General features: G+C 46.6%; 1 protein-coding gene across 1 annotated transcript; it reads right to left on the minus strand.

The window, feature by feature from the left end:
* Window positions 1-1,041: 1,041 nt before the first annotated feature.
* Prp18 (pre-mRNA processing factor 18) lies at window positions 1,042-17,290 on the minus strand. The gene is made up of 10 exons (XM_089553301.1): window positions 17,090-17,290; window positions 16,122-16,226; window positions 15,164-15,238; window positions 14,746-14,880; window positions 11,915-12,043; window positions 10,875-10,946; window positions 6,570-6,782; window positions 3,665-3,782; window positions 2,131-2,168; window positions 1,042-1,468 (listed from the first exon to the last, which is right to left on the minus strand). The coding sequence occupies exons 1-10, from the start codon at window positions 17,150-17,152 to the stop codon at window positions 1,391-1,393; spliced, it is 1,026 nt and encodes a 341-aa protein (XP_089409427.1). The 5' UTR covers window positions 17,153-17,290; the 3' UTR covers window positions 1,042-1,390.
* Window positions 17,291-20,579: the final 3,289 nt, after the last annotated feature.

Below are 20,579 nucleotides of genomic sequence, written 5' to 3' on the forward strand. Positions count from 1 at the left end.
GCAACTATACAGCTGTGGTGTCGAGGGCTCGGAAATATACGGAGGCAATTTCTGCGCCGATATTATTTCTGAGAGGCAACACTTGTCCTTTCTACTATTCCCTCACCTCTTTCTTTTCACTTCTACACACTGCCTGCTATCCTTCATTTTCGCTGCCCCAGCTCAGGTGCTTCCAGCAGCGATGGCAGACTCCGGGGCTAGCAACAATCTTCTTCCTTCCATTTACCATGTATAATAAAAACCACTTACTACCTTACTTCAGAAATGCACACAACATGAAAGACCGGAGTAAAGCCTCCGACGCGTCTTCCACGCAGCAGCGGCCACAGTTGTCGCCGTGCTGGCTTCTTTCCACGTTCATCCTCTACTTACCACTTTCCTCGTGCGCGCCGCGCGGTCCCGCTGTCATCCAAAAGTTGGTTTCTCCTAGCAGCTGGTGAGTCTGGAGGTGAAGGCCATTATAGATATCTCGAGGAGCACCGAGAAAAGAAGTTCGCATTACATTCATACTTTGGTAGTGAATATAATGGGAGGTGCGTTCTGAAACCGATGAAGTGAGGAAAGAAAACCTCTCATTATATTCATGCAAATATGGTACTACTCCTGTATAAAGATGTTCAACTTACCAATGTCAATTGAGAGAAAGTAGATTTGCTTTGCTCTGCAGTCAAATGTTGGCATTGGTGGTATTGGGTCAGGAAATAGAGCCCATTGATTATTGGTGATATTGGGTCAGGAAATAGAGCCCACTGGTGGGCCGTTAAACAGCGCATGGTTGTTAAGAACAGGCAGAATAACTGAGTGACACGAGCTAGGAAAGTTCTTTGCAATTTTAAAGCCAAAAATTTACTCTGACTGAGCTTGAAAATTGGACCTGCATTTTTGCAGCACACTGATGTAGCCATTGGAAGCTTATTACTAGCAAGGCTGTGAAAAGCTTGCAAGATTGAAGGCAGAACCCCTGTCAATGAACAAAAATTCGCAAATTACCAGCAGTGATGAGAAGAGTGAAGAAAAATCTCAAAACAAAGAAAAGCCAACTTTCGTGAGAGGTCATTCAGGGGCCATTTGAGGCCTGCTTTCTGAATAACAGAGAGGCGCTTTATTTTGCCCATAACATCACTGAGGAGCCACAGTGAGGATGACAAAGTCTGTGCTCGTGAATCCGGCTTCTGACCAGCTGTTCTTGTCCCGAGGCGGATGTAAGCACAGTGTGAATCCTGTACAGCCGTCGTCACCCCACGTTGCTTTTTGGCATTCGTGACAGTCAAGTTTGTAGCAGTTAAAAAGAAAGTTCTTGACTCCCACAGACTGACACAAAGCACTGTCTTCGAGCTGAGCTCTGCCTTTGCTTCCAGCCGATGATCCCACTGTCCTGGCACAGCCTTGTTCACGCGTTGTACTCAACAGACCGCGAGGGATCTGTAGGGAAGAGCCGCTGGCACTGGGTCATCAGGCGCTTGAGAGCCTGTCAACAGAGAGAGAGAGAATAGATGGGAAGACTAGGAGGTAGTGACCATACTGGGCAAGTAATACACTGAACCCTGTATATGTTGCCGAAAAATTTTGTAATGTTTATTAGCGTATGCTGAAGGCCACTGGCACGCGGCTATATCAAGACTTTGCTTGTGATGAGAGATGTGACTAGATTATCTCGAATGATCACACCCAGGTGGAACTGATTCTATGTTGTTCGAGACTGTTGTGGTTAGTTTACACGTGTACCTCAAAAGTTTGTTGTCAACTTCAAATTGACTACGCCCTAGAGCAGCAGGCATTTTGTTCTTCAATGACCGTTGAGCGCATTTGCTGCTATCGCTGACGCCGAGTTGTTCAGTTCTTTGTGTGTGCAGATCAGCCCAATAAAGAATTTCTTTTGGGAAGCCTTTAAATCCACTACATCACAATATAAATGACATTTGACCCCCCCTCACCTTCTCCGAGGAGGGGGGGGGGGGTTCCGGTTCCGCGTGTTCACGGAGCAGCTACGCAAGGCCTCCGCCACTGGCGCTCTGTCAAAGGTTGAGGCTTACTACACATATGTCGGGTCTTTCAGCTTTGCTAGAGAAGTAATGCTTTTGCACTACGACAAACAAACAAACAAACAAACAAACAAACAAAAACACTTACCTGAATGAACTTGCGTTGCGTTTCATCGTTCAGGACATCTGAGGTGTTGGTCAGGGGAAGAATACTTGTCCGCTGAGATGATGAAACCTTCAGAGACCCTAGCATTAATTTTAATGAGGAACTACTCACTAGCTGCTGCCAACAACATGCTAATCCGACCAGGGTTATGTGTAGATGACCAACACTGACATAAAGGCCAAGAAACTACAAGTTGAACGCAGTAACAAAATCAGTAGGAAATGCAAATTTCTGTAGAATGCAAAAATGTACTAGCAGGAGGTGACAACACTGTGATGCAGCCAAGTGAATAAGCACGTGTCGTAATTATTACTTCTTGATTAAAATGAACCTTCCGCAGACTGGGTAGGTCATATTCATGCACTGTGCAGTGCAAAGCCATCTATGACACCATTTACTGAAACCACCATATGAACACCGATAAAAAGTGAGCCTAGAATGAAATATACCTTTCAGGGGTGTCAGATGTGCAAATTATACGAATTTAAAATTGAAATATGCAATACTATTTCGCACACAACAGGGCTATGTTGATCCGTAGAAAAACAAAACCATCAAGTAAGTGCCTTGACTCCCCATATGTTTCTCTGCACTAGAATTTATGATTCCAAGACAACTGCATTTCCTCTTCCTAGGAATAGCCTCTGAAAAAATGATAACACTCGAAGTAATAAACCTTGTGAGTTGGGGTGCTCTTCTTTGTGATGTGCCAACATCAGAGTGCAAAGCACACGGTGTGTTAAAACAACAACAACAAAAAAACGCGACTGTCATGATGTCACACAGCTGGCCCAATCATGGTGTCTGAATTTGTAACATAATGACTGACGTGACTGAGCCGTACCACTCTGGCATGAGGTGCCAATTCTACTGCTCAATTTTGTCACCTGAATGACAGCTCTGCATTCCATACAAATGGGGAAATGATTTCAAGAGGCCAAATTATATGTGGCTAGGCTGAAGTAATGGGGTGCTCAGGAGTTGAGCTAACAACAGTTCCTTTAACTTGAACTTGAAATCAAGCTTGGATCCTCTGTAGCTGCACAAGCACTGATCTGACAATTTTTTCTCTTTCCTAAGACAAAACAAACGCACTGGTCTCAATGACAGCTTGTTACTGTAAAATGTGCAAATGAAGACCGGCCATGAAAGCCAAGATTGGATCAGAGTCACTAGCCTAAGTAAGCAGACCACCTCGGCCACTGGGCAGGCATTCCACGGATATGGAAATCAGGAACAAAATTAAACCGAAAAGCCTGCTACACGCCAAATGAAGTGAGGGCCCTACAATCCTAGACCAAACACAGCCATGCAGAAAACAGAAGGCAGGGTGCTAAAAGAAATTTACAGTTGGAAGTCTGCACCTGCCATAGGAGAAATAATGGTCACATTAACTGTTGCCGCCCCCCACCGCCTTTCTTTTTAACACCTCCCAATACCACTGATGCAGTGGATTAAAATAGATTATTTGGAAGGCCACAGGACACAGGACAAAATGCTTCAGAGCCAAGGATACGGGCGATGTTCTGGGAGAAGATCTTCTCACGGCCCGTTCGGGCATGAATGCCCACCATGGTGACACCGATGGGCCACGGGGCATTGCCAATGGCCATCTGCAGGTAGGCATCGTTGGCCTGCAACAGTCACCATCACCACAAACATGCTCACAACAACAATCAATGAGCATGGCCTGGAGGGGAGAAAACACAAGCAAAGAGCGGTGTTTGTGTACCAAATCATGGCTAAAGAGAAGCAAGGAACAAACTTTGCTTACTATTTGATGTATTTGGTGCTATGCCTGCCAAATTTATAAGCAATTTTGAAACAGCAAACATATAAACTTACACAAAACAACACTTTTAATACATATTCGTGATTACTGAAATGAACACAGCAAAATTATCTGAAGTATAAGAAGTATGAGAATTTCCTGCGCACTATCTATGCTGTTGTGCTGAAGCTACACTGCAACATGTTCGGAGATGCACTCCTTGCTATGCATCTGATAGGGCACTGCCAGCTTGCATTGCATCCATTTCGCGGCACACTTCATGGCTGAGAATATACTAGCAGCGCTGCTCAACGCTAATCAAACAAGCACTCCCTATGAACGTGAGAGCGTTAAAGGTACCGTTCACAGAAAAGCCACCATCGTCATCGGTATCCCGCGAGTGCAAAATCCATGAAAAATCAAATGTTGCCACCTGCCAGGATGGGCAGATGGCAACTTAGGGTCAATGGCAGGTTGTCAGCACTTTGACTATAAGGGAGCCTTCACGCGAGTGCGTGCAGCATAGAGTTTCTTACTATTACCTAGAGGGAAAGCTGGCGGCGCTGCACTTCAGCCACCATGGACGCTCAAAGCATCATGGGGCGGTGAGCTACTCGTTGCAAGACAGTCGTAGTTTTTCAGGAACACGGAGTGGCACTACTAATATGCTTCATTCCGAAAACGCTGTTCGTGTGTGCGCAGACGACTTTCGTGCGAACGCAGTGTGCAAAACCCATAGTAGTGAAAACGCGACGACACACGACGCCAATAAAAGGTTTTATCTTTCTGAAATGCCATTAAAAACCTCTTATAGTATCTAAGCAACAACATTTTTTTTTAAACATATTTACTTTTAAAAGTGCGCCTGTTAATTCCGAAATATTAGTTTTTATAGTGTTCTTTACTTGGCCAATAGGAGAGCGAGTCGTCTCTTATTTTGGGCAAACTTTGCACTTAAATGCTTTTCTGCTCGTTTGTTGCAATCATTAGACTAGATATTGAATGTTAGGACGTTTGTAGTTATCAAACAGCTTTATTTTTCTATTATTTTTTGACCAAAAAGTTGCAGTTCCGCAACAAGTAGCTCACCGCCCCATGATGCTTTGAGCGCCCATGGTGGCTGAAGTGGTCTCGAGGGGTCGCCATGCATAGACGCCCATAGACGGCCTGCCAGCTTTCCCTCTAGGTAATAGTAAGAAACTCTATGGCGTGCAGAGCAACCTGGGTCACAGAAGCCCCAGGGGTGGCTGGGCCAGGAGTGGTGTGATGTCTCCCCATGATCTATGAATCTGTGCAAGTGTTGAGTCGTCGATTATGAACAGGACTCAATAACACTATCACACTCTACTCTTAAAGCCAAAGCTTAAACGTCCCCCCCCTTCCCCCCCTACCATAACCTTGCTGTCCCGGTTAGCTCAATTGGTAGAGCGACTGCTCCGGTGAAGTGGTGGTCCCGGGTTCGAACCCCAGACCAGGATGGATTTTTCTTTAACTACGAAGTTTCTGAGAAAGCTGTATAGCTTTCCTTTGTAGCCATATGGCTGTGCTTGGGTGGATGCCAGTGAGTAATTACTCCCTTATTATAAATCTACTCCACCTTGGGGGATTCCCCTAAACATTTGACCAACCCTGTTTTTCTTTACAGAAATGCTGTGAGTTCAGAGCACGGGAGCAATGATGCTGCTGCAGCCACTCTCAGGGTAATTTACGAGTATCTAATACTGGCAAGCCTTAAAGGTGCACTGAAGAGGAATCTGAACTCGGTTTTTTGCCATGGGAACTCAATCTATACGTTCTGAGCATTCCTAGAAACTTCCGATTTATGGCCCTGTGTGGCCAATTTCCCTAATTAAATCGAATTAATGTCCGGCTCCCGCCTTTTTTTCGAATTCTTCCCCGTATGGTGGGTAGAGTCAACCAACACATGGAGTGCCTTTCAGCCAGCTCCGTGGAGGCTTTGCTTTCGCTTTATTTTGTTTTTTACGTTTCCGTGAATAAATAGTTTCATTCGCAGATAATACAGCAGCAAAATAAGCCGCAGAAATAAAAATACGCGCGGACTATTTGCTTCTACGGACTACTATGTATTACTCCGCCGATGGCAGAACGACAAGCCGCCATGGGACTGGGTGAAAGGCACTCCACTCGTTGGTCGAGTCCGCCCACCGTACGGGGGAGAATTAAAAAAAAAAGGCGGGAGCCAGACGTTAATTCGATTTAATTAGGGAAATCAGCCACACAGGGCAATAAATTGAGGTTTCTAAGAATGCTCGGAACGTGCAGATCGAGTTCCCGCGGCAAAAAGACAAGTTCAGATTCCTCTTCACTGCACCTTTAAATTAATCTGTCATTGAAATACGTCCCACTGTGATACATATTCGGACTATATGTGAAATACAGACAAGGTCAGTGCGACAGGCATAAGATCAGACCAAGAGCACAAAAGATGAAGCTTTGTGGGAGTGAGCACCACTTCATCTGCATGTGATCTTATTTAGCTGGCTCTGCCAGCTAAACCAACAAGCTATACTTCTGCAAAGTGGTCTCACTTTCTAATAACTTCAACTGGTGCTCCCTTGAAGCCAGCCGCATGCTGCTGGGACGATGGTGTCCCTTTCGACACAGCACAGTGCACACAGGTGAGGCGTACCTTGACGTACTCGCGGAGCAGCATGTTCTTGACGATGCGCACCAGGTGCTCGAGGATGTCCTCGGGGATGGTGTTCTTGCGCAGGCGCTTGAACAGGGGCCGCAGGTACGACTGGGTCTGGCCGTAGGTGGCCGAGGCCAGCTTGCCCCGCATGGACGTCTTGTCCGCCTCGGGCCGCCCATTCAGCCGCTCGCCCCACATCTGCAGGATGAACTGTTGGGGCCACCCAACCACAGGACGGGGAAAGGTGAGAAGAAGGGGAGGGCTACCACTCCCGCTGTCTACCCAGCAATGCTCGCCCAACAAGCAGTCTGACTTGGCTTATGGAAACCCTGAATCAGGGAAACCGTACAACAGCATCACAATTCCACACCCATCACAACATTACTGTGCCTGATGAAGTTGTGAGCCCCCTTTACGTACTCCTTTACGTTGATGAGTGCGTTGTAGCTTTCATTTTCTTCTGACCACTTTAATGGAGATTAATAAAATTGAACTACTTGAACATCGGCGAAGAGAGCTTAGGTCAGAATTTATTTCTCTCTTATTACATAACAAACTTGGTTTGGATCCCTCATCACACTTAACGCCGGCACCAACCAGACAAACTCGTCAACGCCATCCCAGTTCTCTAACCCCTATATTCAACGCACAATAACAGATTGGAATCAGCCAGTTAAATCATTGCCCCATGAGTTTTAACCAATTTTTGCTATATTGTGTTGTTCTTTTTTGAAATGTCGCGTTTTTTTGTCTTGATTGACTTGTTCGCCCACCCTGCTTGGACTCAGTGTCCGCATTATTTTGTAAATAAATAAATAAATAGACTAACACTGCTGTGCATGGCTCACAATTCCCCGTTGCTTTCAGTAAAGACCTGAGAAGAAACCCTCCAAAGTGAGTGAGGATGTCGCATTCAGGTGAAGAAGCTTCCTCAATAACGAGGCAGCGTACAAGCTCTTCATCATCCTGAAAATCCACAGGCAGCTTCTGAAGAGTGTGACCAAGAAGGTCGGGCGGGGTGCAGGCTGTCATCAGTGTTGTAGCTTGTTGACGTCAATGTGTGTAGAAAAACTGCTCTACACAAACCAGCTTTAAAGCACATTTGACATCGTATGCCCCTTGGGCATACGATGTCATTGAACTATTGAGAAGATGTTCTCCAGGCAGTCCTTGCTTAATTGACTGGTCAGGACATACATGCACCCACGGTGGCGTACAAGTTCTTTTGCGAGGCAAAATAATGAACAAGAGTGTCAAGGTAGAATTTAACCCAATGGTGGCCAAGCTGGCACGTTTTCGTGATTTCCCAAGCACCACAGATATCACGACTGAGAGCACATTAGACGTGCATAGCCTTGTCAATATGAGTCCTATGTCTTGGTCTGTGCGGTATTTCACAAATCGTGGATGCTGAGGTACAGAGTTCAGGACAATGATAATGCTGGGACAGCTTCAGTGGAATGTGAATGCGGCTTCCTTGCATATAAACCACAAGGTTTGGTAGATCAATTTCTTAACAAATCAATATTATCCCCTTCAGGCGCTTAATACACAATTGTGTAAGCGGCAAACTTACAGCTTTTCCTGAGAAACTGGAGCACTTAACAGTGATTTCATGATTTCAGTCAAATTGAGGACCCTTCTTGTTGCAAATAAGTTGCTTTTTTGGTACCATGTAGCGAACGGAGTAAGTAATATTTCACATAACAATGAGCTAGGTAGCACTTTGTCTGCCGTTTCTGTGGCGTCAGATTTTGCCGTGAGTGAAAACATCGATTGTTTTTGTTCAATTACGAGCGCAATGTGAATCGTCGAAACACAAAGCGATTCCACGATCCCTAGGGTGTTTATCTGACACACGAGAACATTTCGATGGTACTATTTCTAACAAATCTGACACTTTGTACGGAATTCTCCACATCATTGTAAAAACTTACCTGCTGGTCTTTCACACTCAAAAACTAACAAATTCCCTTTCTTGAGGCCTGAATATACTACTTATGTGAAAAAATAATTGATTTCAGTCAAAACAAGAAATGGCGCCTGAAAGGGTTACATAAACTTGCTCTTTTTGAAATTGCAGAGCGATGCTTGTACACACTTGGTGTATCAGCTGCTGTTCACACTCGACCAGCCACAGTGAGCGTCGTAGGCAGTTTTGATCCTCTCTGTCTTCACTGCTGCTGGTGCAACTGCTCATATACAATGAGTGAACCCTTTGCAAAGCACACTTGCAGCCTGAGCATTCATGGTTTGCTGGCACTCCAGCAGATGTCGACATCCTTTTTTTTTATTCAGGTGAAACACTTGTCTTGAGCCATCTGATACTGTAACATCCTATGCTGCTCATTTTCTCTCAAGATATGAAAAAATTAGATAAAACAATGAACTCCGTTTCTCTGAGACTGACAGGCGTGAATGCTCATTGTCACAAACTCTTGGCAAACCGGCAATCAGTGAAGGTATTCGTCAACAACACGGCTTTTCCGTATATGATAATTCAGAAGGTGATCTATAAGGGCGTGCACAATGTAAGCAACTTTTTTTTTTCTTTTTTGCTGCGAATCAGGTCTCATTCATCTGGCAACAATTTCTGCAAAGTGAGAAACAACAAAGTGCTGAGCACTGGCCAGCAGTCACACACACACACAAGCACACCCTCTTTTGCTCCACACAACCTCCCCCACACTGGTGCCAGGCAGAAATCTATACGATTGCAAAAGTGCTCAAAAGAAACAAAGAGAACAAAGGATAGAAACACTGTGCACTTGCACAAACAACTAGCCTAAACCTCGCCGCCTTCATGTACAAAAGTCATTCACACAAATCAGGTTCACCCATAAATACAGCACATGGTGGGACTTCAGTTGTTCCAGTCATAACATTAAAGGTGCACTGAAGAGGAATCTGAACTTGTCTTTTTGCCGCGTGAACTCGATCTACACGTTCCGAGCTTTCTTAGAAGCTGCGATTTACTGCCCTGTGTGGCCGATTTCCCCAATTAAATAGAATTAACGTCCGGCTCCCGCCTTTTTTTAAAAATTCTGCCTCGTACGGTGGGTGGAGTCGACCAACGGGTGGAGTGCCTTTCACCCAGTCCCGTGGCGGCTTGCCGCTCTGCCATCGGCGGAGTAATACGTAGTAGTCCGTAGTAGCAAATAGTCCGCGCGTATTTTTATTTCTTCGGGCTTATTTTGCGGCTATATTATCTGCGAATGAAACTATTTATTCATGGAAACCTAAAAAACAAAATAAAGCGAAAGCAAAACCTCCACGGGACTGAGTGAAAGGCACTCCACGCGTTGGTCGACTCCGCCCACCGTACGAGGCAGAATTAAAAAAAAAAAGGCGGGAGCCGGACGTTAATTCGATTTAATTGGGGAAATCGGCCACACAGGGCAATAAGTCACTGTTTCTAAGAATGCTAGGAACGTGTAGATCGAGTTCCCACGGCAAAAAGACGAGTTCAGAATCCTCTTCAGTGCACCTTTAAGTTCACCTCAGGTAGGAACCTCTTGAGTCATTACTGAAATAAGGAAATACTATAGTTGGACTGAAAAAGTATTGCAAAACGGCTTGAAGCACTCTGTATCGTGTCCACTCTATAAAGATGCTGTGATGTTCATCAAAACACAAAGCCTTCTTTCAAAGCAGACACAGACGAAGAAAGAAATACTACACAGACGGGTGTAGTTTTGCACAGTTTCTAGTTAGGGCAGGTACGAACCAACTAACCTGATAGTACATCTAAAAGATGAGATTCTGAGATGTGTCGCATACTCTATCTCTGCTTGGTACAGACCTGACACTCACTACTCCGTGCACTTTCTGACACAAGGTGCTACATTAGCAACAATGCATCTGAATACAGACAGCAAGGTTCTTCACAAATTTTGGAAAAAACGAGCCTCACAAAACTGTATACTGCTGTGCATCAAGCCACCCATGAGAACCAACCACGTTTCAAGGCAAGGTACAGTGTGCTCAGTTGAGGCCTACAATATGTAAGACGTATTTGAAGCTTCTGTCAAGTGAGAGCACTGTGGTAGTGTGAAGTTATGCACCTACACTGGCTATCAGTTGAAATGGCAGGGTTTTCTGCAGCGTTTATCAATGTGCAAACCCTGCAACTCGCACTGAGCATGGCTGTACAACATCTCCAGCAATGCCAGCTTAGCGTGGACAGAGAGGTTTCAAAGGACCTCTTGACACAGAGCTCCAAGGAGAATCCTGAGAGCGAGAGCTCAAGGCACTGTGTCCTTAAAAGTGGAAGCCCGAAGAGCAGACCTGCTGCCGTCTCACCTTGAGTGCGGTGAGGATCATCTCCGCATCTTTCCCCTTGTTTCTGCGTTCACCCAGTTCCTGTGCTATGGTCTGTGAGGACAAAAAAAAAAGAGATATTAAGAGAGAGGCAAAGGAAGTGCTGATGGCAAGTGCAGACATCAGTGGCTGGTGAATGATATAGATGATCACAGTTATAGTTGCTTAATAGTTATGTAACTAAACGACCACAGTACGGATTTGAAAACAAGGCATTTACACCATGCAACAATACTAGTTTGCAAGAAGCCATGCTAGAAATAAATTGTCCACCTGTTGCTGTCAATCCCATCAAAACCTGTATCTAAAACAGTAACAGCTTGGTAGGATACGGCATGCTTGCTTGCTTACTGTACTGAAAGCACTCAGAATGACTTGAAGGAATGTGGAAAACTGAAAACTGGCTTTGTCTGCAATTACAAAAACTAGCAAGGCAAGAGTAAACTGCACGAATCTCGCTAAAGACGCAGCCAATAAGAGTTGTAAGTCACGCAAAAGACGTAGGCACTGCTACCATCTGACAACAAGCTAGAGGCGGTCTACCAATTACATACCTTGGAACACATAACCACCACTTTCCGAAAGCACTGATAATATATTCAGCAATAAGTGGTGTACTGGTTGGTCCACTTATTTTAAGCAGCGCTTAATGAGACGGCAGGAGGAGAAATACACACCACACGGGACAAACATTGGACTCAACTTAGTTCGCAAGCGACTGCCCAAACAGCACACGTAATCGGCTCAATATTGGAAATGTATTGGCGAAGGTCGGTTCTACAGAGGACCAGAGTGAGACCATCTATTTGCACTCAACTTAGTTCGCATGCGACTGAGCAGATGTTATGCCACCTATTTATGTGCAAGTGCACATGCAATGTTCGCTAAAGGGGAGGTACAAGAGGAGGTACAAAGAGGAGGTACAAAGAGGAGGTACAAAGAGGAGGTACAAAGAGGAGGTACAAGCGCAAAGCTATACAGAGGTGCCACAGCCCTGCGAACTGTGCGGCTTAGTAACACACCTGGATGTCCTCGAGGGTGGTGCCCTCGACCTCAACCTTGACGTCGTGCACCGACTTGCCGTCCTCGGTCTTGCCCTGCGACTTGAGGATCTCGTCCAGGTAGATCTGGTCCACCTTCTCCATCGCTTCCTGCACGCGCAAAATGTACCGCAATGTGTTTTCTTCTTTGTAATGAGGCATAAGGCATTATTATGCACAGATTACCATGTGGTATCCTCCTACAACAGCTAAATAGTATATAAGCGGATTTCTTGCTTGTGCTGTTTCGGTTTCAGTTTCAACAGCCGAACGATGACTGTGACATCAAAGAGAGGTTATAGGTCACGTGAGGCACGAAAAACTGCAATATAATCTGTGCTTCTACATTCGTCGTCATTCTGGCTCTTCAGGAAGGCTGGCTTCAGCACTGTAGTGAATTAAAACGGTGAAGTAGCAATTATATCGCAGTTTTTTTTCATGCTTTACGTGATCTTTAACCTCTCTGTGACATCAAAGACATTGTTCGGCTGTTGAAACCGAAACCGAAACAACATGACAGGAAAATTCGATTATAAACTATTTAGTGGTCATAGGCGAGTACCACTTGGTGATTCATGCGTAGATGTGTCTTCCGCGTCATTGTAGAGTAGAAAACATGCCACCGAAATTATGTGTCTATGCTCCTTTCAGTCATTATTACTGGCTCATTTTATTCTCAGTGGCTGGCACATTCATGTTCATTGGTGCATGCTCTGTGAACAGAGGATCAAAGGATGTCAGCCACAGGTAGTAGTAGAAGGCGAGGGTATACATGAACTGGGCATTGATAGCTCTTTGCAAGCTTGTTTGGAAAACAGCAGACATAAGACGCAGCTGGATGACAGTGCTAACTAGGGCAGTGCTAATCACAAGTTTCACTTCATAACCTGTGGCAGCACACCATCAACCAATCATGTTCTAGTGAGCCAAATGCAAACAGCGCTGTGCATTATTATCTGACTGTGTAATGTGACAAGAGTGTGCAACTGATTCGTGAAAAAATATGCTGCAGGACCCTAAGAGCAGGAACATGAATTCTGGTTGCTGTTTGTTATAGCATAGTGGGGAAGGGAGAAGAAACATTGCGTTTCGTTAGGAGGCAATGCTCATAGCTGATTCCAGCCAGATAGTGCGACTGTCAAGATGACAAACACCAGTGGGCTCACTGGAGGTGCCTAGTCCAAGGGTTCTCAAACTAGGTTTCGCAAAACTCTTGGGTTCCTTGGGCTCCCCAAGCACCTGAATCCACGTGTGCCTCAACCCCCCACCTTTCATTCCCCATTTTATTTTGGGCCCAATTGTACTGTAAAGGCTTATAGCAGATCGTCCGCTGTAATGACTATAAAATTCCTCCACCAAACTAATGACTGGCAGTACAGCCAGTCATTATTAGCAGAATCTTGCAATCTTTTTCTACAGACTTTGCATGTGCATGCTCTTATCTTTAACACAACAGCGTTAAAGGCCCCATTACGCACAAAATCCAGTGTCGATGTTGTTGGCACTGTCAGCGAAAAAGAGGGTGGCCCAGGCAGCCAACCCCAGAGAAGCAACCTAGGTCACGTGACTTTGTGGGGTCCTCACAACCTGCCCACCGGATTGTGAGCAAGCTAACCACCCTGGCAGGAGGCAGTGAAATTATCTGTTGATCGTGAGAGGTTGCTCGAGAAGAGCAGCAAGGGTCACACAAGGCTCACTGGTGGCAGCACCTGCCATCGCAGGTACCTATATGGACGCCCAGGGACGTATGAATGTAAAGTTGAGAATGACCAATTCTGCATATGTGGGCACTAACTCATAAACGCTATCACAGCATACCGTAGATGTGGAGCTTAAGTGTCCCCTCCAATTTTTTGCACACGAGTTAGCTAAAAAGGCAGGAAAACCAAGACATGCGGCGTTCCTCAACATCTTTGATCCTCAAGGCTGAAACAATTGCTGTCTGATGTGCATCCATCACGACCCCTTTGTTGGAAAGGCAGAAGTGGTTAGTAACATTACATGCGCTATGTTTTCTGCTCTGTTCTGTTCAGTTCTTTTTTTTTTATAGGAGTTTAACATCCCAAAGTGACTCAGGCTATGAGGGACGCCGTAGTGAAGGACTCCGGAAATTTCGACCACCTGGGGTTCTTTAACGTGCACTGGCATCACACAGCACACGGGCCTCTAGAATTTCACCTACATCGAAGTTCGACTGCCATGGCCGGGATCGAGCCCGCGTCTTTCAGGTCAGCAGCCGAGCACCATAACCACTGAGCCACCGCAGCAGCTTCTGTTCAGTTCTGATGACCTAGTGAAGCATCTGCAGAGCTGGATGCACTTAAATGTTATCCTATGCAATTTTAACACTGCCGAGACCAGGTCCACTTCTCAGTTCGTGCCATTCAGAGCTACTGGCACAAAATGCATATGAGAAAGCACTGGGCACTTACTTTACTTCAGATACAGTGGGTTCCAATTTATATGATTTGCCAATAAGAAAAATAAAAAAGGAAAACATGCTGTTCTCTTGCTGGTTTAATGAAACAACTTTTTTTGTAAAAGATCGCCTTAAAAGTAGTATGACACACAACTGGTTTATTGCGATTAAGATTTAAACTGGTTTATTCACATGCTGAAAATGTCTGCAGCTCAACACTGCCTTTTTCACAAATCTGTTTAAGCCAAATACGAGCGAGAACAATGCTTGCTAGGTTAAAGTCACTGTACACACTGATTAAATGAACACGCCTCCAGCAGAAAGGCTTCATCAAATAAAATATGCTCCCAACCATGTCTAATACATGTCACAAAATTTGTGTTTTTGCACTAACCTGGAAGTCATTTCGGAGACCTCGATCGACTTCTGGTTCCAAGATCTCCAGGCGCCGAAGCCGATGAAAGGCTTCCGTCTCAGTCTCACCGAAGAGCAGTATTGGCTCCGCACGGTCTCGAAGGCGCCTGATCACCTGTTGAGGGTGCAGGGCATCACTAGACTTAAGCCAGCTTTAAGGAATTCGCTAGGAAAAACACTAAGCAAGGGCTAGTAGGGGCAGGGTAAGAGGGACGCAAGGGTTGGTCAGTACTGCTTGGAACAGTTTATTTTCATAACAAATATAAAGGATGACTTTTACTGATCACAAGACAAGATATAATATGAGAATGTAGCTCTAAGTTATCATCTCAAATATACATAGCCTGCCTTTGCACTACATTGGACCAGTTGAAAGAGAAAGTGGACAGCATATATACCTCTTTCCTGGGTAGCACACGCTCATCTTCCTGTTTTTTCTTGAGGAGGCTGGCCACCGAAGGCGACGTCGATGACTGCAACAGTAGACAAGGGTAAGACCAAGAATGGCGCTAGTTTGCGAGAGCTTTTGCAGAACACTGGAGAAAGTATGCAAAGAGGCAAATTAAAAGCCAGCGTTTATCTTCTTTTGTTAGAAGAAAGGTGGGAGAAGGTACTTTCGAGGTAGGTTTGTACTGCAACTGGAATGATTTTATTCTGTAATACTGTATTCCTAAACGTACATACGTTGCATAAAACTACATTTGACCAGGGCTGGGCAATAGAGGACAACTGAGTGACAGACTGCTTATTAAAACGGTGGTCTGCCATTGGATCTATTAAAGAGTTCTTTCGCTTTTAATTCTTTCCTCCAATTCTTCAACTATACCAACCCTGCAGGGAGACCCTGTGCAACTCTAAGAGACACCTCACATGAAGATGCCCACTAATCATCATCAGCAGCAGCCTCACTATGCCCACTGCAGGGTAAACGCCTCTCGTATTGTATCGAAGTTACAGCACATGCTTTGGCCCCCAGTGTGAAGGTTTCATAGCTGATCTTGGAAGCTGCAAAATGGTGCTTGAAATCTGGGAGAAATCAGCACAAAACTGTGGGCAAAGGAACAACTTTTCGTACTCACACTAACTACAAATTTAAAACCAATGCTGATGTTTAAACAACAGGCAGTGAGAGGAAACAAGCTATGCGAAAATGCATGTAACAACAAATCCCAGCTGATGTTCCTTAGCACACTACGTTCTGCTCAGTCCAGAAACTTGTGGATCCCAATGTCCATCAAGTGGTGACTTCTGAGTGCAAATGTCCGGCCCCTCTGTGGTGCCGTCAAGGTACAGAAAAGTTCTCGATGATTGTGGCTAAGCGTGAATTGCAGAGACAAGTCACAGCTGCGCGCTCACCTCGTCATCACTTTCATCCTGATGCTTGGCTCTGCGCCGCTGCTCGTACTCTTCATTGGTCTGCTTGATGAGTTCCTCCCGCTTGAAGTACTTCCTCTGCGGCCCCTGCAAGGGCAACAGAGCACATGCTACAGATCTCTGCCTCGCTAACAGCACTGTTCATGGATTGATTATTCTAGAATTCACTCAGCAGTTCACATGTTCGGCGCCTGCATTACACTTGTACCATTTGCGCTCCAATACGCTTCTTTATTATTATGTCCTAAAAATTCAAACAAAGTATAGAAGGCATAATCCAGAGTTGACAAACAAGAAAACAGCGCAATACTAGAACTCGAAAGAACAACTCAGGAACGCCGCTGCAAAGTCCATGAAATAAACGCGTAACCAATATTTAGTTCGCATAATAGTAAAGGTCTTGGTATGGACAGCTGCGAAACAGTTGTGAAAACTTAGCAGCAAACAACTGTCACTTGTCTGGTGTTAAATGCAAATACACTCGTATCACTGCAAATTGCTTCAAGACCGTGACACTGTAACTGCATTGCTGCCGGCTGTACATCAACGATCGTTGCGTTTGAAACTCAACGACGTCATTAGTCAACGCGATCAAGCACCCGGACAGCTGAATTTGAATTCTTGGTTTTGCAGTATCGGGCTTCTCTCTTGGAACCGAGCCCTCTATGCCTTACCGATAAATACTGGCCTGCCTGTGGACATATATACTGTCACGATGCTAACTTGAGACTACAGTGACAGCAATCAGGAGCTCGACTGCCCGTTGTTCGTACACGCACCCACGATCACATTTACAACTGGCTCACCACCTTTACATCTAATTGAAAACGAAATATCGAGGAGAATATAAAATGTGAAATATGTACACGAATGCGCCAAACGTGAGCGAACTTCTGTGGAGTACGGCGGCTATCCGTAATCGCGATGGTTGCGACCAGTTGAATACTCACGACGAGCTTCCTGTTTTCCAGCTCTTTACGCTTGCGCTCGATTTCTGCTTTAAGGACATCCATTCCTGACTTACGCTATAGATAATCGAGCTAATGCCGCCGATACAGAACACCTGTAACCACAAATACGCTCATTTTAACATCGTCGACACAACTAGGAGCATAACGCGCTGGGCGCGGCCATGAGAGTTGCCAGGCGCAAAATATGACTGCACTGATCACGGCCGTACTTGGCCATGAGACGTAAATAAAATTGGTAAAATGGTTTTTGAGGAAAGGAAATGGCGCAGTATCTGTCTCTCACACCTCGGCGGACACCTGAACCGCGCCGTAAGGGAAGGGAGGAAGGTGGGAGTGAAAGAAGAGAGAAAGAGGTGCCGTAGTGGAGGTCTCCAGAATTCGTCTTCATCAAAACACGGCCGCCGCGGTCGGGTTCGAACCCACGTACTCCGGCTCGGTAGACGAGAGCCTTACCACTGAGCCACCGCGGCTTTTTTTTTTTTATTATCTGAGCAACCGCGGCGGGTCAACGTAAATAGAAGCAGATTCCGCGATGAATGACCGAGAGAGAGAGAGAGAGAAAACTTTATTGTACAAGGAATTCGGGACACGCCCCAGGGTCCCCGCACGACCCCACTGCACTCAAGTGTTTATGTTCCTAAGGTCCATAACACTGGCAGCCCGGCCGGTTGCGATGGTCTGCACGGCCGGGTCCTCCGAGCGCAGCAGGGTCTCCCAGTCCTCCCAGGTCTTGAGGTTCTCTAGGTCCCGCGGGGGAGGGTCCGCCGGGCAGAGGGAAAGGATGTGGAGGGAAGAGGCGAAGGGTTCTGGGCATAGGGCGCATGCTGGAGTGGGGAAGGAGGGATGATAGTGGGCTAGGGTAAGGGGTGAGGGAAGAGAGTGTGTCTGTAGTCTGCGCCAGAGCGTTGCGTGTTTGTTATCTAGGGAGGGGTGGGGCGGGGGGTAGAGCTGGCGTGAGGCTCTGTAGGCCTGCGTCAGCTCGCTGAATGAGTGCATGCGCTCCTTCTTGAATCCCCGATCCGAGGGCACCTGAGCCCGGTTTAAAGAACCTCGGGCTAAAAGGTTGGCGGCCTCGTTTCCGGGATTCCCGGAGTGCGCGGGCACCCATATCAGCTCCACTTGGCGGGGCGGGGGTGCATCGGGCGAGTCTAGTATGCCAAAAGCTGGGACATGGACTCGGCCTCGAGCAAAATTTAGAATCGCAGTTTTAGAATCACTTAAAATGTACCGGGCTTCCGTGCGGGTGATAGCGGGTGTTTCTGTAGACTGGAACGACCTCTCCAATGACATCGCTACCATCTCATGCCCATCCACATTCGCCGAAGCTGTTACCAACCATTTTTCAACATAACACTTGTTCATTTGACTGTTTGTACCCACCCCTTATGTGATACCCCCAGTGGGTCTTTAAGGTATTAAAATGAAATGAAATGAAATGAAAGTGCAATGGCGGCTTCCTCTGCAGCTTCTGGGGAGGTGTCTGGAGGGAGAGGTAGTGTGAGAAGGGCGGATTAAGAGGAGTCCACCACAGCTGCTGTCGCTTCATCACCCGTGCAGGCAGCGTCCACCCATACGGCGTCCGGCTCGGGGCCGTACGCTCGATGGAGTGCCTTCGCACGGGCTCTGCGGCGCTGCTCATGGTGGGACGGGTGCATATTCCTCGGGAGCGGTCTGATGAGGAGCTCCTGGTGAAGGGGTCGTGGGATGGCGAGGAGGGTTGGGTCGTTGGCCGGTATTCTGATTCCGAGGGAGTCCAGGATATACCGACCTGTGGAGGTTTGTGTGAGCCTGATGTATTGGGCCTGTCGGTGGGCCTCCACCAGCTCCCCGATCGTGTTGTGGAGGCCCAGGCCTAGTAATCTGTCTGTGGGTGTGTTGAGGGGAAGATGAATTGCTGAATGCCTTGCGAATCAAAGCATCCAAAGCATTTATGTCATGTTTGGATAGTTGTAAGTATGGGGTAGTGTACAGCACACGGCTGAGGACAAAGGCATGAATGAGGCGACATAGGTCGCGCTCCTTCATGCCTCTGTGATGTCCCGAAACCCTTCGGATGAGGTGCGATATCGCGCCTACAACCTGCTTGAGTTTCTTGAGGGTGGTGGTGTTTTTGCCATCGTTCTGGATGTGCAGGCCCAATACACGGAGGGTGCCAACCTCAGGTACCGGGTCACCATTCAGTTCAATGACAATGGGGGAGCGGGGACAGCGGTGGTTCTTAGGACGGATGACGAGCAGTTCGGACTTCTCTGAAAATTCGTTTATCGGGTCGTCAGGCGCCTCGCCGATACCGGAGTGAGCGTCTGTTTACATTGCACTGCTTGGCATATATAGCTGGAGTGTGCATGGCCTCTGACATGTGAAATGTGGGATTTATTTGCGGTTCCGAAAGCATTTTCGGGTGAGCAGGAGCGTGTGACCAGTGTTGTGGTTTACGGGTGCACGCATTTTCTGAAAGTAATGGCTCTTCTGATTTTGTATGCACTGGCATCTTTTTGCCCCTCCACAGTCATCCACAGTGGCGGTTTCTTTCGAATTATGTAGTAGGATATATGGCCTCCATCATTTTGTTTCAAACAAGGCAGTTTTATCGTTTATACACGTAATCATTAGCAACGACGAAAAGAAAGCGGCCAAAAAGGAAAACGCTTTTATATTCTTCAAGAGCGGAAAATGTCGTTATTGGGCTATTTTCACTGCTGATGTTAAGATAGCGCAGAAAGGCAAAATAAATGTAATAAATAGCACGCGCAAAATGTCAAACGATGATGATGATCATATAGCAGAGGAACAGGGCAACCGAGCGTCCTCAACGGCGAAAAAGCTAACGAAAGTTGGCGCACGCTCGTCTAAGCGTCCTCGATCACCTCGCACCAGGTGCGCCCCGAAACCAGCGCGGTTCCCTGCGCACCGCGGCGGTGGCGCACCGGCGAGGGTCAACATCGGGGACAAGCTGCAGTGTTGCACCCCGCAGGGGCTCGTGCATGCAGCGCCGCCTTTAGGGTGCCTTTCTGCTGGCGCGTGCATTTGATTGTAAACCACAACACCGGTCACACGCTCCTGCTCACCCGAAAATGCTTTCGGAACCGCAAATAAATCACACATTTCACATGTCAAAGGCCATGCACACTCCAGCTATATATGCCAAGCAGTGCAATGTAAACAGACGCTCACTCCGGTATCGGCGAGGCGCCTGACGACCCGATAAACGAATTTTCGGTCATTCATCGCCGTGTTTAACTTATCAAGTCGATTATCATGTCATCTTCGCTATCAGACGAACTTGACAGCAGTTCATCAATAGCGGCAACCATCCGTATTCTCTGCTCCATCGCGTGAGTCTGCGCAGACACGAGCAGGATAGTATGGGCCACCGTGCACGGCTAAAGGCGGCTTGTCCGCAGCACGCGTCCCGCAATGACTGCCGGGATTGCACCCTTGCGAACCGCCGATTTTCCGGGTGCGAGTC

The sequence above is a fragment of the Amblyomma mixtum genome, chromosome 7 (assembly GCF_055824585.1).
Source record: "Amblyomma mixtum isolate Tamu chromosome 7, ASM5582458v1, whole genome shotgun sequence".
In the NCBI taxonomy this organism is placed as follows: domain Eukaryota; kingdom Metazoa; phylum Arthropoda; class Arachnida; order Ixodida; family Ixodidae; genus Amblyomma; species Amblyomma mixtum.